The sequence below is a fragment of the Falco punctatus genome, assembly GCF_963210335.1.
Source record: "Falco punctatus genome assembly, chromosome: 9".
NCBI lineage: Eukaryota > Metazoa > Chordata > Aves > Falconiformes > Falconidae > Falco > Falco punctatus.
Window position 1 is genome coordinate 36,248,380 of NC_137589.1, and position 24,604 is coordinate 36,272,983.

Consider the following 24,604-nt stretch of genomic DNA (forward strand, 5'->3'; position numbering starts at 1 on the left):
AAGAAGAGTTTTGGTGAGTTGACAACATTTAGAATTTATCCAGGCCAACATCATCACAGCGCCCTGTCTGTTCACAAATCCATGCATTCTGGAAGGATTTTTTTCCTATCTTTTTGTTCATGGTAAATGCTAACCTCTGAATATCCCCAGATTAGGAAAGCATATATATTGCAAATGCAATTATTCAAGGATCCATTTTGTCTTAACTGTGGTCTCCATGTCTCTCTTTATTTCTGATTTAACAGTTTCATCCATTTCTAAGTGCAATGCAGAGACATTTAATGAGAGAAAAACCATGTCAGAGAGCTGCCAGTCCATATAACCAAGAAAATGGTGATAAAGAGAGGTGATGCTCAGATCACACAACAAATCAATAAGAGACTTAAATGGAACTCAGTTCTCCTGATTTCCAGTCTGATGTCTTAACTGCACTTTTTTTCTTCCTCTGTTTCCTCACCGTTGTTACCAGGTAGCATTTTAGAAAGTGAGAACTTGTTATCTAACTCTGAAATAAAATTGACCACTTCTGGGAAAGTACAAAAACTTGGCATGAAAGGAACCATCCCACTGCTCTGGAACTCTTCTCAGGAATGCTGGCATTAAATCTTGTTTTTCATGTATTTATCTTACAGGTCTTGCAATTGCAAGTGCACTGATAGACATTTCACAACAGAAGCCTGCGGACTGTAAAGATAAGAGTTCAGGAGTCAGAAATCGAAAACATCATCTTTCAACACGTCAAGGAACTTGTGTCTGAGATTCAAAAACTACAATTGTATATTCTGTACTGTTTTCTTTTTAAATGGCTTCCATTGAAAGCTATACTACAGCCTCAGTTTTTATGGAGGCAAATCTATGAATGAACGTGTGAGGTACTGTGCTCTGTTATAGTCACACAGCCTACTATACCCCATAGCAGAACAAACTTATGGTAGGTATGAGTATGTTTGATGAGCTTTAATAGAAAGAGTGGATCCTGCTATCAAGAAAATATTAAATAAAATACCTATTATTCTTCATCCTGACCATATCAGAGCAGGGAAAATCCTTGAACAGAACTAGGAAAAACTGTACATTGTTTTGTAATGTAGAAGGGAATTGTATAATTGAAAACTAAGCAAATTCCAGGAAACTAAAGGACATTTTTGTATAGCTTAATGTAACAATGAAAATTGTACAGTTCTTTCCTTGTAATCAGCATTAAGATTTCTTTCTAGGAAGCAGGAACTAAACAGGATCATTTGGATTTTAATGTTCTTTTATCATTGCCTGAAATAGGTAGGCAGTTTTTGAATTTAACAAAAGTGCAACCCAAGAACACCATATATAATATCTGAAAGATAATACCGTAAAAAAACCTTGATTTGAGCATTTCATTATTACTTTTCTTTACTGTGCAAAAGCCTCAGAAACATAATCTGGGCTGCAACAAAGTGGTGGGTGGGCTTTCACGTCTCTGTACCTAGGAGTCTATTCTGAATTCTGAATGATATATCTTACAAAAAGCGCATGTGGGTCCTCCACGCCAGCTAACTGATTAGCAAAATTAATTGAGTATGGAAAAGCTGCTTCTGCAATACAGTTTGGGTTTTTTTCCAAGAGAGTCTCTAAGATTGCAAATCTAGGGAGAGTTTAACTTGCTGTTATTCCACTTGATTCAATTTCAATATTGAAATTTGCTAGTGTCTATATATCTTTCTGATCTCCAAGCAGAAGGGAATCCCAGCCTGCACTTTGACCCTTGTTTTTATAATAAAGTATAGATTTCCTCCCAGTGGCAGAATTTCATCTTATTCTCACTTTCACACCAGTTAAGGAATTACCCTGCTTAACAAATCATTAATAAATATTCAGAAATCCAAGTTGCTTCCAACAGTGGTTCTTGAATCCAATATTCAGTATGGAACCTTACACGGTTAGTACTCAGCAACAAAAAGCAGATTAAAGAGTTTCTATATGACATTAATCTTCTGGGAGCTCAGTCACCACAACAGGCAACCTAGCAAACAGCTTTAATGGCCCTCAGTCTTTTTATTTACTCAAAATTCATGAGTCTACAAAAGGGTAAGAGAATGCTAAGGGGTAGGTAGCAGACGTGTCATATTCTCATTTACGCATTACACATTGACAGCAGTATAGTATGAAAATAGTAGTTTTGTTCAAGCTTGTTGAAAGTATAGTTTCTCAACTCCAAATTCGCCACCATACTAGTACAGGAGAGCGATACAGAGGTATAAACACCTCATGTAATGATAGACTTTTGGTAAATATGAAAGATATAAAAAGATAATTGATGTTTACTACTATATCCGTATTTTTCATGTTCTTTTTATTTCAGTAGGATGATGACATTTTACTGTTTATAGTTGACTACATAGTTACTTGCATGCCATGGTGGTGCAGTAGCGGTAATAAAGCCCTGTTGTGAGTTGTGTTTATTTTGTAATGCCATCCATACATAGAAGTACTCAGCTTAAGTTGGATGAGGACTAAATGTAAAAATAACTATAAAAAGGAACGATTGTACAGTATGTAGTTATATCTTATACATGAATATTAGGTTGCATCTAACCATGACTGCTCTATTGTTTTGATAAATTATGTACTTATGAATTATGGTATAATTATTTCTCAAGCTGGCATGATTGTTTCAGTATTTTCATATCTTAAAATAAGATTATTATCCTAAATAATGCCATCACAATCTTGTGACTTTTATTGCCTTTTCTGACCTCAATTTCTTATATCTTAAAACTTTAAAAATTCATTTCTAAAGTTTCTGCTGGGAACTTTCAATCAGTGCTACTTAGCGTAGGGAAAAGAATGGTCATTTGAAAACAACCCTTTCTGACAGTTTTAAAGTTGATCTCTTCAAATGAATATAAACTGATGGAACTGGTTTGTATGATGCATACACCTATGAAAAGAAAAGAACCACTTGTCTGGAGTATATTCCAAACTCTGTGTTATCCTCAACCTAAACATTTCACGTAAGAAATATACAGTGTGTGTTTTGTGAATGTACTGGAAACCCCATTCACAGAAAGACCATGCAGTCTTGTAGAACAGATTTGACGGCACTTACTCATAAAAGATTACATTCCGCCGTATCTCAACTGGAGTTTGACAAAGACTTGAAAAGCAGGTGTGGGTTTTAAAGAGATTAAAATATTTTATTGCAACACTGAAGATAGGCAAATAGCTATCAGCCATTTTATCGTGTTAACAATTAAAAACGTTATTTTATTGTACAAGAAAAGCATGTTTGTCATGGGATCATTCAGCATTTTCATTCACTCTGAGAATGTTTTTTTTTTCTGAAGTATCTTTATTCTCCCAGGGTCCCTGATTGCATGCAAATTAGCAAAGTCATATAATAAAAAAAAATCCAAAACAACCTTACATAATGGCCACACTTAAATACCAGAAGTTTGCCGACACATCTCAAACCAAAGTTTCAGAATAACTATTACAGCTTTCCAGTTGAAAGCTACAAAAATAGCATAATATGTCTGATAACTACATTTTGTTAGTTGTTGGCAAGTGAAAACGTTTTAATAATGACCACTGTATATCAGATGAGATGTTTTATCACCTGTTCACGTTATGATCACTTCATGAAAAAGCCAATTCTTTTAAACCCTCTTCTCCAATTTAATTTTTGAAATCTTACTTAGAGTCAGAAAATGTTGAATGGCTTGTTTTACCCCTAAATGTGATTTATATTCGATGAAAAATAAACAGCTAAGCACTGTTCTGGAAAGTAAGCCCCAGTGAAGTTCTAATTGTCAGGATTCCACATCCACCCCCTCAGTCTGTGGATTCTGCTGCGGGAAACTCAGCAGTTATGAAATACTGTTCAAAATATGAGATAGACTGTCCATGGCAGCATGAGTTCACTGCTTCAGTTCCTTTCTGTACTTGTATTTTTATATAAAGTCCTGAAACTACTTAAATCAAATTTGTGGACATATAAATAACACTTACACAAATACAAATTTCAAATATTTACTTCCACTCATTACATTCCTATGAAATGTAATGAAATTCTAGTTTACCTATACAAAAAAATGGTTACCTGTATGTTGTCACTATTAAACATGATATCTAAAGAAAAGGACCAAATTCTAGATATATTAAGGCATGAAGATACCATTAGTGAAGAGCACTCAGATTCATCTGATTTGAAAAATCTTCATAGCTGCTTGCTCTCTTTATGGTTAGAGTCCCCTCTCATCTTCCCAAGTCAAAAACATGTGGACAAGTTCAGAACAGGATATGGAAATTTTTTATGTGTAAAATCTGCAGCAATAATTATTTTCTAAATAATCTAGAGAGCTGGAATCCTGATGGTAAGAATTTTAGTTTGGGATCACTTTAATATATGTTCATTCTTTAAGCATAATAACTTTCACAGTATTCATCTAAATTATAAAATCATTATGTATCTAATTTCATTACCAGTTTTTTAAAAAGTATCTGAAAGGTTTCTTGAAATAAAGGAAAAGTCTCTGTTAAAGGTAATTAACAATCCCTTTCTTTTTTTAAGTAAAGTTATCCTATCCAGAATGCTTGACATTACTGGGGAAAATTAAATAAATTAACCTTATTTTTTCAGTCTCTAAGGTGCAGCATTACCTGAAAAGCTGTAGTTTACCGCTACTTATTTCAAATCATCTCTGAAGTATGAAATACCTATGGCTGGTTTAGGTGCTTGTAGCAAATAATGGCAAAATTCGTGTTGTCTACAGGTGACCAGAACTTCCTACATTACCTTCAGCTGTACCTGCTTGTTAATTACTAACGATGAAGAACAAAGCTGGCAAAAACAGGCCTTGCAGAACTTGGGTTTGCATCACTCAGGGCCACGTGCTGTTTCAGCTTTTCCTTATTTAATGCTATTTCACTTTCAGAATGAATGCTTATATTTCTATATGACCACATATACCACCACATGTGGCCTTTTCTATGGCTATAGATATTTCTGATGTAAAATATCATCATCATGTATGTGTAGTTGGAATTCTAGTGACTGAAGTGGGTTGTGATGCTGAAAGGGGACTGTTACTGCAGGCTCCATTGATACTGCCTTGGTCGCATAAGTTGAAGGTCAGTCATGTTTTGGTAAAAAACATCTCTTTGCACTTCTTGATATGTTGAAAACTTTCTTTTTCTGAAATTAGAAAGCAAGGGTGGGAATGACAAGCAAAGAGAAAAAAACACAAACAAACCTCTTTAAAACATACAGGAAGCATATGTCTGTGCGTATATGTATATATGGAATTATGTAATTGGTTTCACAGCTGATCTAAATCAACATTTTCTCAGTTTCCTCACATATTGTACTGAATAGTATGAAGACTTTAACTGAATCAGTGACATTTATGTGTATACTAATGGTCATTTCTACAGAAATAAAACCTTAAATGTATTTGTCCTTCTGAGTGAGGATATGGAAGTCTGTTTGAAATGCTGTATACAGATAGTTATCAGTTGTTGTCAATTATTATCAGCTGGGTATCAGTGTTTTCAGCATGTCAAAGACAGAGCATAAAGTGAGAGAAGTGTTCCATTCTTTTGTATCCTCTGTTTTTTGGTATTTTTCCTGTCACAGTTTTTACATGCAAGGGCTAGAGTTAATAATACAGAAAGAATAATTTGGATTTTGAGAGAATTGTTACTCATGTAACAAAAACTGTTTACCTTTCTATGGTATCATCAAAACAATGCTTAGCTATGTTCTTTTCCAATTTTAGCAAATGCTTTCTTTTAAAGGACCTTTCATTAGATAAGAGACAAGAAAATAATAAGATGGAGCTCTTCAAATATGCTTCCAGACCTAGAAGCTATCTTAAACATCATAGTCTACTGAACGTCTGACTAACTTTCCAGGTTAGTATTTATCAAAAGTCCTTGTTATGATTTTTAGTGGTTAATGTGAAAGAGTTTATTTTTTCCTGTGAAGTCCTAAAGCTCTTCTAAGATATTCAATTATAAAATATACTTCAGAAAAAAAATAACAGTTTAGGAACAATGTTTAGGATAACCAGTATGGATGTTCTTATGACAGAATTCTACCCAAATTGCCTGTGTCCTAAAGCTTTCTCTCAGACATGACATCTGTTGATATTCCTGCAAGTCTCTTTTTCCCTTCTTCTCAAAGCACAAACAGCCAAATGGTCAGGTATAAAAATCTTTCTAAATGTATTAACATAGGTAGTTTTCTTTCTGCTTTTAAATAGATGGCTGGAATATGGCAAATGATTTTTCTGCTTTAAGTTTACTAACTGAATACTTAGGAATGATAAAATTAACCTTACTAATGACATAGGTATATTGAAGATTAATTAACTAATGTTTAGAGAGTACTCAGAGCTCTTTACTGATCTAAAAATATCAGTCACTGTATGAGTGCTAAGTATATTTTAGTTATTAGGCTATTTAGTATCAGATTTATTTAACAGTGCTAGATGTTGTAATTTTCTATACCACATCTTGAGGCATAATTAAAAAGAAAAAGAACATAAACATTTGCTGGCAGATATTAAATAATTCATGCTCTGTGGCTTTTCACCCAGTAACAATCACAATATTTGCTTTCAGTTTCTCCTGTTGAGGTCATAGTCCCATTGTTATTAAATCATGTTACTAATCCACTCAATTTACTGATATCTTTGATTAATCAGGTTTCTCAGATGTCTGATTTTGTTATTTGTTCTTTGGCTTTCTTCTTCAAGTAGCCATTCTTTGTGGAGCACCTTCTGCTTCCTTCAGTTGCCCAGACCATAGGATCCCAAAGGCTTCCCACTATTTTGCTGTTCATTGTAGTCTGAAAATGTCAGTGATTGTACCATTTTAACCATGTTGAAGAATATTGGGGATAATGCATTTCCATGCCTTAATCCCTCATCTATATTAAATGGGCCAGAGATTTTACACCATTTTCATGCTCCAACTTTTTCACTGGAAATGGTGACAATGCCTTTTTGAAAATGTTTTATGAAGTTATGAATTCATCCAATGTAGCTCAAAGGCCATGATATAGCATCAAAAGATTTCTCAAAAAATCTGTAAGTCTCTGTATTCATTCTGATTGTAGCCTTATATCTTATCAAATATCTCATGAAAATATTTAATATTTGATAGAACTCTTTTCCAGAATATCCACCACTGTTATTGAACTGCTCCTGGGTTTTTTTGGTTTGTTTTTTTTGTTTGTGTTTTGTTTTTTTTTTGTTTGGTTGTTTGGGTTTTTTTTATTATTTGTTGTTGTTGGTTTTATTTTGTTTGGCTTTTTAATAAAAGTAAAGCCTTCTGAGAAAGCTTTATAGACTTTAAGAAAAAGACAGGCGCCACACTAGCTTCTATATTGCATTTATGGAAACCACCTTCCATTGCTCTGAAACTTTTCCAGATATCGGAAATCAGCAGCATTATTCTGTACAGCCTTTGGCTTTGTGTACCTCCTCCTGCTTTTAATAATTTAATGGCAAGCCTCTCAACACATGGTGCCAAGCTCTTCCCAAAGGGTTGTAATTGCCTCTTGGATCTCTTCAGAGCTGAGCTCCACAAACAGCTCAGTTCCATCCCTCTGTAACTTCCTCTTTTGAAAGTAAAAGATTTCCATTGTTCAGTAGATTTGCAAGAGAATGGTACCATTTCCTTGCAGCCTTCCCAGGCAGGAGCATTCCTGCTCCATTCTCTCCACCATACTCTTCAAATGTTGGTTTTTTGCATTGGCTTTTTTTCTTGGCATTTGCTTTTGATTCAATCTCACCACGAAACTGATCCAGGTTCTGAAGGCATGCAGTTCTCACTGCGTGCTGATCCTGATTCCTTTCTAAATTCTTCTATCCTTCTTCTTGGTCTTCAGCATTTCTGCCGTATCGCTGATCATCTTACGCTTAGTATCAGCATCATCTGCGCACTTCATAGAAAAATCGTTCAAAGCTTCAAACCTGTCCTTAGCTGCTACTCAGTGATCCCTGAATCCCTCAGAATTTGAAAGCTTTATTTGTGGCATATATGTTTACTGTGACTCTGCTGGGACAAGGCTGCATGGGCCTTTGAAGTTTTAATATCCAGCCAGTTGTCCCCATTTCCCTGCACTGCATTGTGGCTTCTCTTGTACCATATGCATTCAAAACGTTCCATGTCCTCAGTGTCCACCCTTTCCTTAGACCTCTGCAGTTTTATCTGCTTTCCCAAGACTTATTCAAGTGTTTTCTAAGAATTTATACTACTTTATGAAGAAAAGGCCTTCAAATCCAAGCAATATTATTTGAATATGACCCCACTCCTTTAGCCTGCCCCATTTTTTACAGTCAGCAGAGTTTTTGGATCAGATGTGTACACAATGTATTGTGTTATGACGAGATCCAGGCAACCCTAGCCAGAGCAGGTGTTCAAAACAGTTCCCTGATTTCTATAGCACTGTAGATCTGAGGGCTGTTTTGTGCAGTACTTGGAAGGCAAGGGGGAATGCTTGAGACATTTAAATATTTTAAGTTAATTAAACATATTGCTGTATAGATATCCTTGTCTTACATAACCCGATTGCCCTTTTATACAGTTTGCCTCCCAGTCCCATCAAAAGGAAAACATACGGTGTTATGGTCCCTTCACCACTGAGCCCCTGATATTACTAATGGTAGACTTCATGTTATTAATTTTATAAACTAATCCATCTTTCAAAAGGGGTCTTTAAAATTGTATGGGTCAATAGTGTCTCAAAATTGAAGCATTTGGAACTTTTGATTTACTCTGTCTTTGCTCAACCTTGTGTTACAAGAAACTGCCTTTGTTATAAAAATTACCAAACCGAAAGGAGGCTCTGAAGCTCAGCTGGCTTTTGTTTCCTTTGCAAAACCTTGCTTTGATGGTAAACAACATAGAATTGCAAAGGTTTCTTTATTTCTGCGCCTGTAACAGTGTGATGTGCAAGCAGTAGTTTTGCTCTCCGAGATGATCAACTTGTTTGGTTTATAGACTTGAAAAATAAAAGTCCAACAGAAAGGGCATCAGTAGCTGTACCTATACAGATTATGATATCAACAAGAAAACTGACATCATTAAACTCCAAATAAGTAAAATCTACACCAGTAAATATGACATTTTGCTTTCTGATGTTTCACTTGATTGTTAGGAGTGCGATAAACATGTGAAGTTCTGTTCCACAGGAGAAGAGACAGTGTGAAATGCTAATCTAACTCATATTTACCCCAAATGGTACATTTGTGCTTGCTCACACACACACGTGTGCTCGTGTCTCACTATAGAAGTGTCAGTTGAGCTCAAAGTCTGTGTTTTTGCTTGCAAATGTGTGTGATATCTTTCCGCATAAAGAGCACAGTATCCTCCAGGGGCTTGGGGAGTTTTCTGACTTTCCTTTCTAGTTTTACATATATTGTAGCTTTGTAGGGTCTGCTTTATGAGTGGATACCCTCCATAGTTATCCAGGAGGAGAATGAGCCCCGATAAAATCTTTGAAATCTTCAGGCTTCCAGTTAGACAGAAATTCACAGTTATGGACTGAAAAAGGACCAAGCAAAGTGGATTTAGCATAAGAGGCTAGATGTGCCACCCAAGTCCTTCAGGTGCCAGAGCACTAAGGCCAGAATGTAATATTTAGATCAAGTTCTTTAATGGATCTTAGAAATCACCCTTCTGAGCTATGTCAGCAAAAATTCATTGATGACAGAGTAATGGCACAGGTTTATAGGAACTGGGAACAAGCCCAAAGCTTTCCTGTAGTGTACAGACTCTTCTTTTAAAAATTTATTACTATACTGTTTATCCTTTCTGTTTATTGGGATCATCTTGTTATGTCAGCTGCACACATTGTATTACATTGCATCAGGGTTTTGTATGCCAGAGGTTGTAAGGATGTGCTTATAGAACGTAACGTAGTAAGGTGCAGATGTCTCTGGCTAAGTCTAGGTGAGTTAGCCTGGGTACCAGAAGGGCACAGCTGCACCAACACCGTACTGCACCCGTGCTAATAGCTTACTGCTCTGCAGAGCTAATTATCTCAGTGAGAGAGCGCAGGATACTGGCACTGGGACAAGCCAGCTTGTTCCCAGCTAGCTCAGATAGTTCTGCACAGCGTTTAGTTTTGCTGCCTAGTTTCAAACTTAGCAACGCTTGCTGGATTAGCCTTAGTGCCAAAGCGATGTAAACAGCCTCACTCCAGGAATACACTCAATGCCATTGAGTGACATTTTTCTGCAGGATTTCTTCCATGAGCTGGTGAAGCAAAACAAATGTTAAGATATTCATATTAGTAAGTATACTGTGCCCTTGAAAAAGTCAGTTATTCCTTCTCCTATGAAAGCTGGCACTAACTCATCTGTGGAACGTGAGTCATAGCTTAAAAAAACAACAGTCAGAAGAACCATGTACCAAGAAACAAGCAACCAAGGAATAGCAAATATTCCTATTCCTTGGATTCCTTTTGAGCCAGGTTTTATGAAAGTTTGTTGCCTTTTTGTCTGTTGCTTCAAGCTGCACAGTTACTCTCAGTACCTACGTGTCTGACATTTTGTGAGGTGCCTCTGAGTAAAACACTCCAGCTCAAGTATTATTTAAGTTTGTATCAATAACAAAAAGCTTGCTTTCTTTCTCAGTCAATGTTGGCATATGCAAAGCAAATTGAAAGCTATGATCAACATAATAAACTGAAACATCTTTTGCAGTCAGCCATTACCTTGCTGCTTTATTTCCCCCCCCCCCACTTTAGATAAACAATCTACAATGTGTTTACTGAGGCTTGTAGTGATATCCCTCAATGGTATAGGCGAGCCTACTTTTATTCCAGCAGACACAGAGAATAGGCCCACGGTGCACAGTGCGTGCAAACCCCTTTGAAACCTAAGATTATTTGTTCTCTGACTGTTCTAAGGTAATTAAGGAGCATTGCATGTTTCTCAATTAATGATTCCTCATTCAGCTGGGGATCTTTGATGCTAATTTGTTTTAATCAGGACAGAGACTGCTAAAAAACTAAACAATTCAGTGAAGAGGAACTAGGAATTTTTAATCAAGTGGAAAAGATCTAAATGCTATGAGGGACACATCCATCATAAGTTTTCACTTCTTGTTCATTTAACTTTGTTCTTTCATGTCTCATAAAATGCTGCGTTAATCAATGCAAGAAATTTTGTTTATATGAAGAACGGGCAGTATTTTTTCCTCCAGCTGTTGTGAACATTTGTGCAAAAATGAGGAGCTGGAACAAGTTCTATGACATTAAAAAGCATTCACTACTGGTTCTTGGTTGTGCACTGAAGTTGTAGTTTCATGTTTTGTCACACATCATATAGGAAGTTTCTCATTGTTGTTATCTTCATATGCTAGTGAGCCACTGAAAAAAAAAGTGCTGGTTTTGTGGGGGATAAGATTTTCTCCATTTAAATGTTATTTTTAAAATTTATTTTGGTATCATGCTACATGCATATGTTGGGCAAGGTGACTTCTGCAATCTTCTGCACATGGAATTAGTATTTCAAATGCTGCAGCCCATGCTACATGAAATCACAGGGTTTCTGAGTAGACCATGTATATGCTTGATAAAATGATGGTTTATTCCCAAGTGCCTTTATTTCTAGCACTGAGGCAAAAGCACTTGACAGTTCTGCCTCTTCCAGCTGCTTTACCATGCTAGACTTCATGCCTTCTACCATGCAAATAGTACCAATGTGCATCTTCTACTCCCACGGTTTCAACAGAGGCGGGGTGCTCCCAAGCCTTGGCTTCCAGGAATCTTCAGCCATCTGACAGAGTTAAAGCCATGAAGGAGACACCCAAGTCCCAAAAGTATATCTAGTATAAGCAGTAATTTGGCACTTGTTCAATTCAAGGCAAATAGTAGGTGCTAAGGAATTTCTAGATCAAAAAGAGAGGCATTTAATTACTTTGAGGGTTTTGTTGTTAGGAAACATCCTCAGATTGCTAATTCTCATGTGACCTCCAGCATCTTCCCAATTACTGCTTTTAATGCACGAATTCTGTTCTGGACTGATACCTAACTTCTAGTTCTGAATCAGTTCCTGGCAAAGTGCTGTGTACTAAGCTCTAAATGACACCAAAATTATGCAGAGAGTCAAGAAATCTAAATGGCTTCCCACCACCTTACCATTCTTTCTTTGTGACTGTGAACCATTATGTTTATTTTGTAGTTCAGGAGTCCAAATCAACAAAAATATCCTGTTAATAACTTTCATCCTTAAGATAGGTCATTAGGAATTTATCCAGTTCAATAGCAGTGGACTCTCAATTTTCTGTAGGTTGGTGTGGTTTTTTTTGGTTTTTTTTTCAGAAAGCTTAAATACATCACAGCTAAAAGTAGAATTCTTTATGTTAAATGATTCCTGTACAAATGGAAGCACAGCTGTCTAAGAGTTTTCTATAGAAAGATGGCTTTTTTTTCCACTCAAAATCTGTCCATGCACTGTGAAACACAGTTCAGATGTTTGAACTTATGCTAATTGAAAGATCAACATTTTTCTTTCTTCAGTGAGTACCCTGCTCTTTTTGTCTTGAAGATGGCTCTCCCATGTGCAAAAAATGAGCTGTAATTATGCCCAGCTCAAGGCAATCTCAGGATCTAAAATATCCTGCCAACCAGTGTGTTCTCAATCTGCCTTGTTAGTTCACAAAATCGTGCATGTGCCTTTGCTACAGTCTCAAACCTGATAATGTCACATCATTGGGACAGGAAGCATTCTCTGATCTTATCTGAAGTGACACTTGCAATTTCAAGTTCTAGCTTGATGAGATCACATTGTCAGGGCTCCACGTAAGTGTGATCTTTCCTGATTTGCAATTGTATCTGTTCTGAATGGTCTTTACACTGTTGAAGCAAAAACATATGATAATGTATTTTGTCAGATGTAAGGATAATGAAAGGGTGACTTCATGTTTCCACTTTTAGAAAATCCAGTTCATGTGACTAAACTCAGTTTTCTCACCAGTTCCACCCCATCTGTCTAATTCTATTTGCACCTGGAAACTCTAGTACCCACAAAAAATGAGCACGTCAAGGTAGCTCATCTCCTTCATAAAACAGATGAGCCTTATTACCTTTGAACCTCTACTAATTCCATGAAGCTCAGGGCTATAAAATGGTTTGCACATGCTAGAGTTGTTAAAACATATATTATGCCTTAAGTAAAAATATTTAACATCGTAAAAGCCTGTAAAGTTGAAGAATACTTAAATACCTACATTGTGTTATTGGCAATAAGAAAGTCTGTAATATTTAAAACCAGGAGACTCTGCAGTCGCATTTCAAATGTTTTTATTCATGATATTAATTTTTCTCAGATGTATGTTATACGGGAAGGAAAGAGCTGTTGTGAATGCTATATTTCCCTTTTTACCATATAGATTACTGAATCCTGTAACGCAAAGTAAAAATAGAAGAGGGAAGAAATATCTCATATAGCTCATATAGCTAGCCTATTAAGACTCCAGCAGTTTCTGAGCAAAACTATGGTGGTAAGGGGTAAAAACTTAAAGCTTCAATCCCCATTTAATATGCATTATGGCAGAGCCTGACATCAGTGCAGACAACTAAGACAAAGAACACGTTTTGACCTCTCTTTTAAAAATGACATGGTAGCATATTTATTTGTCTGGATTGTGGCATATGAATCATAGTAACAAGCAAGACAAACCACAGCTATTTGACTAAACTAATGCAAAGTCAAAAAGTGAAATAATATTTATTTGTCCATTTAAAGTGCCAAAAATAGAAGGCAATAAGAGTCTAGAGCATTTGACTTTCTTGAATAATAAGGTGAGACTGGAGTCTTGGTCCTGGAAGAGTGGAGATAGAGGACTTCCTTGGCAAGTAGTTTTGAAATCCATACGAAACCTTTGACAATTATTTTCTCCAGCTGAATAGTCATATCCAAGCCAGAGGAAACACAATTTCTAGTTTATTAGTTATTCCCGTATTGCCATAATAATTCTATCCTTCCTACAACAAGATTAGATAAATATATGGTTTTGTTGTATATCACATGCTGATATGACCCAGATAAATCACTAAAAATTAAACCTATAGTGTTGAATTTGGACTGACTAATCCTAGACAAATACTATTTCTTTAATAATGAACCCAAGCCCAACATGCATTGTATTGTAAGGGAAGTGACAGTTCTGCCAAAACCCGACATAACTTGCAAGACGCAGGCTCATGTGAGATTACTGTGTACTGTGCTGACTAAGAAAGGACAGAATTAGGTTATTGTGATGCTACCATATATATTAGGCCATTTCCAAGATAAGATGCATATGTAGTTCTGCCTCTGTGCATCCGTTCCAGAGTCAAGTGCTCTCCGAGTCTTGCTTGTGTCTTGGGGACAAAGTAGGCAGATTCCTTTCTCTATACAACACATAGAATGTTAAAAATTCTTGTACTGAATATTATCATGTATTTCTCACAAAGCTACTCAGCTTAATACATTTGAAGGAGAAAGCTGTCTTGCATTATTTCTAAGGGACTGGATTTCTTCTAGTTGCACAATATTATTTTTTATTTATTCCCATGCTGATGTTCAAACTTTATGACTGGATAGTCTAAAATGTTATTAGACGGTAAAAATAGCTTCCAATCTATTGCCTGGTCAGCTAGATTTTTATTGTTTAAAACAGCTTAACCTTTCCCTACCATTTTATGGTGTATATAGAGCTCATTTCAAACCCTTTCATTCTTTGACTGAAAGATGTATTTAGTAGATAGATTTCAAAAGTATTGTGATTGAAAATCTGCATCCTATGGAGATATTTGCAGTAGTCTATTCTTGGCTTAATGCTAGTTGTTCTTTAGCAATGATCTGGAAGAAAATGCAAAATCTCCGATGGTAAATACTGCAGATGACATAAAAATTAGTGGAGTGGTAAATAATGATGGACCAGATCATTTCTATATTCTGGATTTGCATCATTCTGTAAGGTGAGCTCATCTGAACAATATGCATTTTAGTACAGTCAAATACAAAGTCATATGCCTGGGAACAAAGAATTCCAATCACACATACAGAATAGCAGAAAAGTACCCTTGAAATACAGTGATGAAGATTTAGAGCTTGTGATAAGTAGTGTCTGAATATGAGTTCCCTGTACAATATAATGGCTAAGAGAAAAACATTAGCTTTGAATGGGTAAGCAGTGAATGTCAAGCAGGAGGGAGATGAGTTCATGGTATGACTGAGATAATTGCTAGCATTCTTTGTCCAGATCTTGTTTTCACCCATTAAGAAAAATCTGAAAAACAGAAAAGGTTCAGAGAAGAACAAAAGAATGATTCTGAACCTGGAAAAAAAAAATCCAATGATGTGTGACTTAAGAAAATTAATCTACCTAATTTATCTAAGAGTAGGTAAATAGGTGAATTGACACCAGTCTTCAATATCTACATAAAATAGCTGTTTTAAGATTGAAAAGAAATAGGAATACATCACTAAAAAAGGATAACAGTATCGAGTGGATGGAAGCTGGAGCTAAACAAATGTGGACTTAAAATAAACCACGCAGTCTTTTAAAGCTGAGGGTAATTGATTACCAGAACAATTTATCCAGGATCAGAATGTATTTTCACCCTCTGATTATCTTTTTTAAAAATGTGCTATTGTTTAAACAGAAGTTAATTTAAAATAGATTATTGTAACGATCCCTTTGGTTTTACAATCCATTAAGGCAACATTACAAATCTCCAAATATGACCCAGAATGCAGATTTTTGTTTGAAGAAGAAAATGTTTACAAAATGAGAGACCTATAGGAATATGTGCTTCATTCATTATAAACCTCCAAGAGAAGTGTTTAAAAGAAACGGTGATAGCTAGTGATAGCTGCAACCCAAATATTATGCATCAGAATCTAAAAGGGAAACCAGAATAGCAGTGACATAACTTTCTGTTAACCGTCTAAGACGTCCCAAAATCCCGAAGGAAAATAACTGGGAAGGTACCGCACTAAGAAGTGAATGCTGTAATAGCATAATTATTGGCATATTGCTTATGATACATCTTGTTTATTGCCCCTTTTAACTTGCCCCTGACTTTCTCTTTTACCACTGAAACGTAGCCAAGACTGTGACATAAAGCTATAGCCATTAGATGAAAGAGTTCTGATGAGACATTATTTGAAATATTGATATCGCTGCTCTATATTTCTGTGGCTTGTCGTGTGAAAGAAATGAAGAAAAATATTAGTGAGGCACTAGCAAATGTTTGACTTTCTAGTAATGCTCTGTACTAAGTCATGTGAAAACTGCTCCCATTGCTGGAGACACACAAGGTAAAAGATATTAGTATGGTAATGACACCAGAAAGGGTCAAAGGATGAAGACATAATGAGAACAGTTGTGTCAGAAGGATGAATAGGTGTGGTCATTAATTTCAGTTGAAGAGGCAAAAATGTAGATTCTGGCAAGATTTAGAGGACAAGTAGAGGCTGAATATGATGCAATAGCTATAGGACAGACAAGAGTAGAACACATTTGGGCAAGGCAAGAGAGAAGAGAAACACTCACCCTGCAGGTAGCATTTATTCTTTTTTACAGGGTAACACCTCATTCTGCTACAGGGTGAGCTCAGGGACAGAAAAGGAAAGAGAGCTGCCAAAAGGCAGACTGCTTTTGTCTACAAGGTGTAGCTTTTCAAAAACTGCTCACCTCGGTCGATTCAGGGTAGCATCTGTTTCAGAAGAAATGGTGGTAAATGCAGTGACTGAACCACTTGTGAAAGAAAGTGCTTAAGTACAGAAACTTGGGTGAGATAAATTTCCTGGACTCAAGAACAGGAGCAGCAACAAGGGGGAGTTTATCATTTCATACCTTTCCTCTTGCTTTAGAGCCATTATTAACACTGCTAGGTAAGAAGAATGTATAGAAAGGAGGGGCAGGGATCCCATCAGGGTACCATCACAACAACCCTGAAATCCTACTGAGTGCATATGTTGGTTTTATAGCATTGTTATGCATGATACTCGCCTAATCATTTTTCTGGCTGAATACATACAGGAATGTAGTAATCCTAGAAATGCAGTGAAGATGAGAGGATATGTGTATATATATATATAAAAATGGCAAGGTCTTGAGCACTGATGTAACAGAAAGAATTATCAAAAAATCTTTGACATTCTGATAAAAGACACCCAAAAGCAAAGAGCTCAGGTTTTTTTAGTTTAAGCTCACACATTTCAATTAACGTTCAAATAACTCTTTCCTTCTAGGATGAACAGAAATGAGTTATTGATATACCAGGGAGGAAAAAAAACCTAAACTACTGTTTTTACCAACTGATACTAGGAAACTATCTCTTTTCAATATCTCATTAAATGCTTTCTCTTTTTCTATTTGTCAGGGCCTCAGTTCAGCAAAACATTTAAATGTCTGAGGTAACTTATTCTGTTCAACGAAACACACAGTTTCAAACTTACCCATATGTCCCATTGACATTAAGCACATACTTAAAGTTAAGTACACAATTAAAGGCTTAGCTGAGCTGGAGACTAAGCTCTTTATAAAAGAAGTTGGTTGCAAAGAGAAAATGAGCAGGGGTTCATTTCTACTTAGTTGCACTTTACAGCTAGATCTGTGTTTAAAGATTATGGTGCCTAGAAAGAAATAGTTAATCCTAATTCCTCTTGCAGCAGTCTCGAGACAGAGCCAGCTGCAAAGGAAGACTGATTGGAAAATTAGGATTTTAGGACTAGCACATCAAGGACCATCAATTCTAGTCACCCAAATACTGTAGACAACCATGTTGCTTGACCCTTGTTAGCTCTTCTTTGGGCCCAGCGACCAGGTAGATTGGGAACTGAGGAACTATGACCAGCTGCCTGCCCAGTTACCTGGGCCAAAACCAAGACTTTGGTGGCATTTTATAGACACTGGTATTTCTGGGAAAGATGTCACAGTAGTGTATAATCAGCAAGATACACCAATGTAACATACGTCCCTTTAGACTGTGAAGTCTCTAACTAACTTCCATCTTGTGCTGTGCTCTCAGAGTTCTTCTTTAGATTTAGATGTGGTGCACACACATCACCATGTTTAGATAGTAAAGTAAATAATTTAGAACATTAAATTGTTGTTGCAGTTCCTGAAAAGTGTTTGGAAGAGATGGTAATTTCCCTTTTTGAACTGTCAGGCACTTTTCTCCTTAATTCCTTAAACTACAGATTGATATCTAAGTGTGCGTACGTGTTATCTCTAGACCTCATGCCATTCTTCTACCCATTTATGATTAATGTTATTAATTTTTGTCACATATCGTCATTTTTCATATCAACTACAGGTTTCATATCACCTACAAGTCCTTTCTTGTAATAAATAACATTACATATGTATGCTTATCTAATTTGATAAACAAAGGATTCCAAGAGAAACTCTATGCCACAACTGGATTCAGATAAATAGTCTTTTCAGCACTGCTGTGAGTATAAGTGACATTTTTGAACCAAAACTTAATAGAGAGCAACTGGAATAGCTGACTCCAGATTTTTTTGCGGAGATAAAATGAAACTTCAGTCTTCAGACAGTCCTATCATTGATTTTAGTGTTTTATCTCCCATGAAAACATCCCCCTCAAAAATCATTTAGCTGTGGATTTAGCAAAAACAGAAAGCAGATTTTGTCTGTTTCCAAGCTACTCCATTAATACAGTTATCTGACTTTATTAGGGCATACAGATGCTAGCTGGAGAACAAACCCACTTCTAAGCTTACTTAACCCATTTCTTACCTTGACAGGAAGAAATGTATTTAGTATGTATCCTTGGCTAGTCTCACAGAAAGAGCTGGGTGCTGGGAACAAAACAGATGGTGGGAAAATAAAAAAAAAAAAAAAAACAAAAACAAATGGAATAAACAGTGGCATGAGGTGTCCACCAACCCGTAGCTCAAAATTCTGGATTCTCAGCAGCTTTGTGTGTGTCATTGTAGCCTGGCTGCTGACCACACAGTAGTTTTTCCCTTCCTCCTGCCATCCACCCTCCTTACCTATCACGTTTACTTGAGCATAAGCGCCATTGCAAGCTTCATAGAATTTTCTCATGGGTTGCCAGTGTTCATCGAGTCCTGGGACAGGCCAGTGTGCATGGCCTCTGGGTGGTCCCATGCCTAATGCATGGGAACGCCTACAGCTGGGAAGGAGGAGCCAGGACAGGAAGACTGGTAGCTCTCTCTGTTGTGCTTTTTCCCCTGCTAATGCAGACTTACTCCTATGGCCAGAAACCCTGTCCTCACTGGGGCCAGCGTCAGGTTCCTCTGAAGTGCTGTGTGTGTCCTGGCACGCAGGTCTGGCTGGCCTGTGTGTCAGCACCCAGCTACTGCTGTGTCAGCCCACTTGGCCCGCGTGCTGTACGCTGTGTGCCTCCTCGTAGGTTAATACAGCGCTGATAACCCCCGGGCCGTGCAGACGCTGGTGGCAAGGCCATGGAGCAAAGGCTGTCACTCTCTGGGGAGCCCAACAGAGTGCTCTGCTTGGCAGGGGTGCAGCAGCATGTCACCTAGTCATGCAGTCTAATCCCTGCACATACTCAAAAAGTACTGCTTGTGAAACTGCTGTCTAGGAGCACACCTTATCTTTAGACTGAAAACACTGTGGATAGGGACCGCGACCATGTGAAGCTTGCACCTCAGACTGATCCTGTGGGTACCTCCCATTCTTGGATGCCCCTCCAGCCATGCAGTCAGTCTCTCAGAGCAGTGCTGCTGCACTGCAGGCTGTAAGCTGCCAGTGTGCCTGATCTAGCACGGTGGAATCATCCTACTGAAAATGAGCAGAGTATGTGTCCTGTTTGTGCCATGGAATATGTGAAGATGCATACTACTAATGGCATGTGCTTTGACTGTGTAGGTCTTATTAATCAGCCTTGTTAGATACACGGTGGTGTATATCAGGCATGAAAGCCTTACAGTATGGAACATGCAGATTTCATATACAGGTACATTGGCCAGGTCTTCTCCTTCCCTACCAGGGGCGTACAGGTTCAGTACTTGCCAAAAACCTTGGAGTACTGTTGAACGAGAGTGTGGGAAACCAGAGATCTGAACTGTGCAAACAGGAGCGCTACAACAGGACCATGTGGACAGTGCCAGGTAGCTTCTGTGCTGCTGCATGGGCTTGTAGGTCCGTTCCTGAATCACTCTGCTGCAGGAGCAGACCTTCAACATGCAGAATTTGCAGGCACCTAGTTTCAGGAATGGGAAGAGATTGAAGCAGTGGAATGAATGTATAGATGCTCAGTAAGATAACAAGGGAACAGGATAAAAGCTCCTCTCTAGTTCCAGCTGAACACAGGAGGGAAGGAGGGAGGAAACAGAATTTGCTTATGAATGCATAGTAAAGCCTGAAGCGAGTTTACTGGATGAAGGAGTAGAGAATCTATTTGCATTAGCTTAGCTGTGTGTGGTTATGTTTGTTTAGTAATTGGGCAACTAAAACCTTTGGGAAGTCTTTCCCTAAGAGCAAGTTAAATGAAAGGCAGCATTTGTAGAACGAATATGTGCAGAGATGTGAAGAGGGGGAGGAGGAGGAGGAGGGGAGACGTTGAGTTTGTCAGCGTTCTGTGGAGTGAGGTGGGAAACTGCTGCTCTGTTTAAATGTCTGATCCCACTATGGAAATTCTTCAATGCTGTTAAAAAAACATAGTTGGCACTGAATCTAATTGTCTAGTTACTAAAGAGGAGAAAATGGCGACTCTATTGGAAACAATGGTAATAAGGTGATAGCTCTCCATCCTGCCGCAGGCTTTTCTTTGGTAGGGTCCTGATCCTCAGAGTTGCCGAGTACTAAGGCGATTTATACAGTGGGAGTCCATATGGAAACTGATTGGACAAGGTCAGATTTTCCACGGTGACCACTGCTATCATGACCAACTGGGTGCTGCCGCCGTGTATCACTCAGTATGACCCACTATGTACATCTCTCCATTCTCCCGGAGCTGCCCCACAGCCAGTTGGTAGAGCTGGCATATTTGCCTGTTTGCTAAAGGTAAAATGTTGCAGACGAAAACAATTGCTTCCGTTTTGATGAAAAATTTATTGTACATCCTGTGCTAATTGTAACAGAGCCCTTGTGCTGCCTCTCTGCACATGCATCTCTTGCAAACCACTGCTTACTGCAACGCTCTTCACAGTGCCTGGCAGCTGGTGCTGTGAACAAAGAGGCTTATTGAGCACTTCTTGATGCTGGGCACTGCTCTGGTGGCTGGAGCTGAGAGAACCACAAGATGTTTCAGTGTTTGTTGATCACCCCCACTGCGCCTGACACTCTGTCCTGAGCTTGAACTGCAGCTTCCAGAGCTACAGTTCAGCTACCCTGTATAAAGCAGTAGGACAGCTACTGCTTGTAGCTTTGAACTGTTACAGCACCATGGGCTCAAGGTAGCCTCTGAAAATCACCCGTGGATGATCCCCATGTCCCCATGGAGAGATAGATATCCATATTTCTTGTCTCTCTCCTGTACCTGCAGAGTGTAAGGGTGGCGAGCAGTGAGCTGGGAGCACAGCTCCCCCTCCCCTCTTTGCAGAGCACAGACTGCTTCTGGCTTGCCCATGCCATTTTGTTTCACTTTGGTTTGTTTTCCCCTCGTCTAACCCCTTACAAAAAATTACTGAGGAGCTCTAAATCCTAGGGGCAAGCCATCCGGCTCAGTGCTTTGTTGCAGCCTGTGTTTGCCTAGTGCAGCAGAGCCTGTGTGCAGCCCGAGCTGCGTACAGTACGAGACAGATCTCAGAGCTGTACAATGCTGAGATCGTCCCGAGTATGTGAAAATAACCATCAGGCACCGAAGATCTCTGACAGTCAGTACACAACACCAAAACTGGTAGAGAGAGAACGCATATAAAAGTAAGTCATACGTAAAATTTAATATGGGGTGCTCTTTTTTTTTTTTTTTTTAAGATAGATATGCAGTTTCCATGGACACCCGTTTTTATCTTATAGTATGTTTCCTTTTATTAAATATGCATAACGAGGCTTGCTCAGGATGTGAAGTCTGGTGTTCGATTTTCTTTACATTGTCACTAGGGAATTCTAATAGGCAACCAGATTTCTGAAGACATTTAGGACAGTTTTACCTTTCTGCAAAGATGGCTTAACCCTTAGGAAGCCAGCCAGATATAGGGAAAGGACAAAGAATAGAGGGAAGGCAAACTCTGGTATGCAATGTGAAAAGCCCATCTACCCTTACCGTGGTCCATTTTTCCCATTGGATTGGTCTTCTCTTTCAGCAGGCTTTCCCACCACTTAGTCCTTCTCTTGTTTTGCCTTTTTCCATAGGCTTCATTGCAGCAAGTAGTTATTACTGATAAAATCTGATTGCCATGGGACTTGAGAACTTGTGGCTGCATGGGGAGCAGGTACGTGAGGCAAGAAAGACCAGTGCTTGAGGGGGGAGGAATTGGGAGTGGTGGTTTTTTATTATTATTAATTTATTTTGGAGGCATCTTGGCTTAGAAAAGGAACCTTTCAAAAAAGCAAAGGCCCCATCTGCTTTTTAAGATAGCCTGGGAGGTGCAGTGGTGTCCTACTTCACAAAGCCTAAGCTGTGAGTTACACTGAACTTAATACAGTGCATAACCAAAGAGGAAAAAGTAGGTGTGTGGTGAGGTGGTGGTGTCTTTTTTGTTTAAATTTTAGTGCAGAATTATTTCATTTAGCTTGCTGATGAGGAGGAATTATAGGTGGCAGTTTTCCTTCTGTTTTCCAGTTAGCACCAAAGTTCAATGTTCTGATTATCTTCAGCTTAAGGCACAGGACTCTTAAATGATCAGGCTTTCACTTAGCGTATACCACAGATGAGTGGTTATGAATAGCTATCTTGCCCATGTGGAAACTTAGGTTTGGCCTCGAAGAGGGGGAAAAAGAAAAGGCTAGCTAAGAGATCTTGATTCACGTGATGGTATTTCTCATGCTTCTGTAAAGTCACAGAAGATGCAGAAAAAATGGTCATGTTGTTCTCTTCTTTTCTTTCTGGGTTGTTTTTGTTTTGGTTTGGTTTTAAATTCAGATCCTCCCATAAATTAATTTCTTTTTTGATGTTGAGGAAAAAGAACTGGTGCCAAATTCAGCAAGATTATTAAAAGATATTGATCCCACGTTGTTCTGTGTTCAGGTCCCCACCTGGTCATCTAGTTCAAATTCATACTGCTTTTTACATTATAGCAGCCTTCTGGAATCAGTGAACGTGTATTTCTCTGTCAGGTCTAATGGTGAGAACATTGTCAGTGTCTCACTAATGTGCCATTTAGAAGAGAGAAGGCAAAAAAATCAGAATTATTCTATCAACTTCACTTTACTCTTCCCATTAAAAAGGAAAAGTGTAGAGCAGGTTCCACACAAATGTCATCACTTATATCTGCTTATACTGCAAAGTCTTCTACGTGAAAGCTCTCATGAAGTTTTTATCCATTAGCCCCTTCTTTATCAGGCCCATTTTATATTATCTTGCACACTGTGCTGAGCAGCAAACCATGAAAGCCAAGAGGCAGAGCAAAGGGCAGGTGGCACAGAGGCTGATGCGGAAGGACGTGACTCATTTGGCATTTCATCCTGAGCAGATTACTACATTTAATTTAGACATTGGAATCTGACGTCTTCTGACACTTCTCATGGCAGGAAGGAGGAGAGGAGGATAGGGGGAGAAAATGTACAAAGTTCTGAGATGCAGCAGGGCAAAAAAGATTTGTTGCCATTCTTTTGTATCGTTACACGGGCAAATACAAAGTAATTGCTTTCTAGCACAGGTGTAGAGTCTCTTGGCTGTGACTGGGAGGCAGGTTACCCAGAGTTCAGTGCATGTCCTTTCTGGCAGGGGAGATCAGGCCTAAAAATGCATCTATAGCGATTGCATGACTGTCTTCATGCAAGGCATGGACAAAGCAGCGGAGTTATATGAGGCCCTGGTGGCCTCGGTTCCTTCTCTCCTATACAGCAAGTACAGGACCCTGGCACAAGCCTGTGATCTGGCCAGGTGTACGGCCACATGCTGTAACGTCCTGTTATTAACCAGTGTTGGTTTTGTAGCCTGATTGTGAGTCAAGTAGTTCTTCAATAAGGCAGAAATGGATTCTGTGTGGTGAAACCTTGAATTGCTTATCCCAGTGCTACTGATGAGAGTGTGAAAAGGACTTAGAGAGATACATTTTTATCCCCTTTATCTGTGACGAGGTAAATGCACAGACCTGTCGCTTACCTGCCTCGGGGAGCTCGCTTGTGCATCCTCCTTTCACCATCACCATCCTGCTGTCTTGTGGACAGCAGGGAATTGGAATTAGCAATTAACATTGTTTACAAAAGCACCTTCAGAAGAGATGTTTTAGCTGAAGGCTCTCCAGCAATACTGATTTCCCATGGGGCTGGCTGCCCAGCAGGGCTGGTGATAACCTGCTGCCAAAGTACCAGGCAATGCTTCGATCATCACAGCTCGCTGCAGTACGTTCACTTTGCACTTGGTGTGGACACAGTCTTGAGTTACTCTTCACACCAATCTTCTTTGGCATGGGAGGGTAGTAGTGAGCTGCATTGCTTAAGGCTTGCAGACATAAGAATATATGTCATTTTCATGACAAACTGGAATCTGTATCAA

The 24,604-nt window shown here is 38.4% G+C and overlaps 1 protein-coding gene across 4 annotated transcripts in view; it reads left to right on the forward strand.

Moving 5' to 3' along the window:
• ATRNL1 (attractin like 1) overlaps positions 1–24,604 on the forward strand; it is a 570,901-nt gene that overhangs the window by 522,618 nt on the left and 23,679 nt on the right. For 2 of the 4 annotated variants that reach the window (XM_080403249.1, XM_080403250.1), the window contains one exon: positions 633–21,904. In XM_080403249.1, coding sequence (XP_080259375.1) covers positions 633–757 — 125 coding nt within the window. In that variant the 3' untranslated portion in view covers positions 758–21,904. Of the gene's footprint in view, positions 1–632; positions 21,905–24,604 lie in introns of those variants that run through there. The other 2 variants (XR_013930596.1, XR_013930597.1) reach the window with 2 other exon arrangements.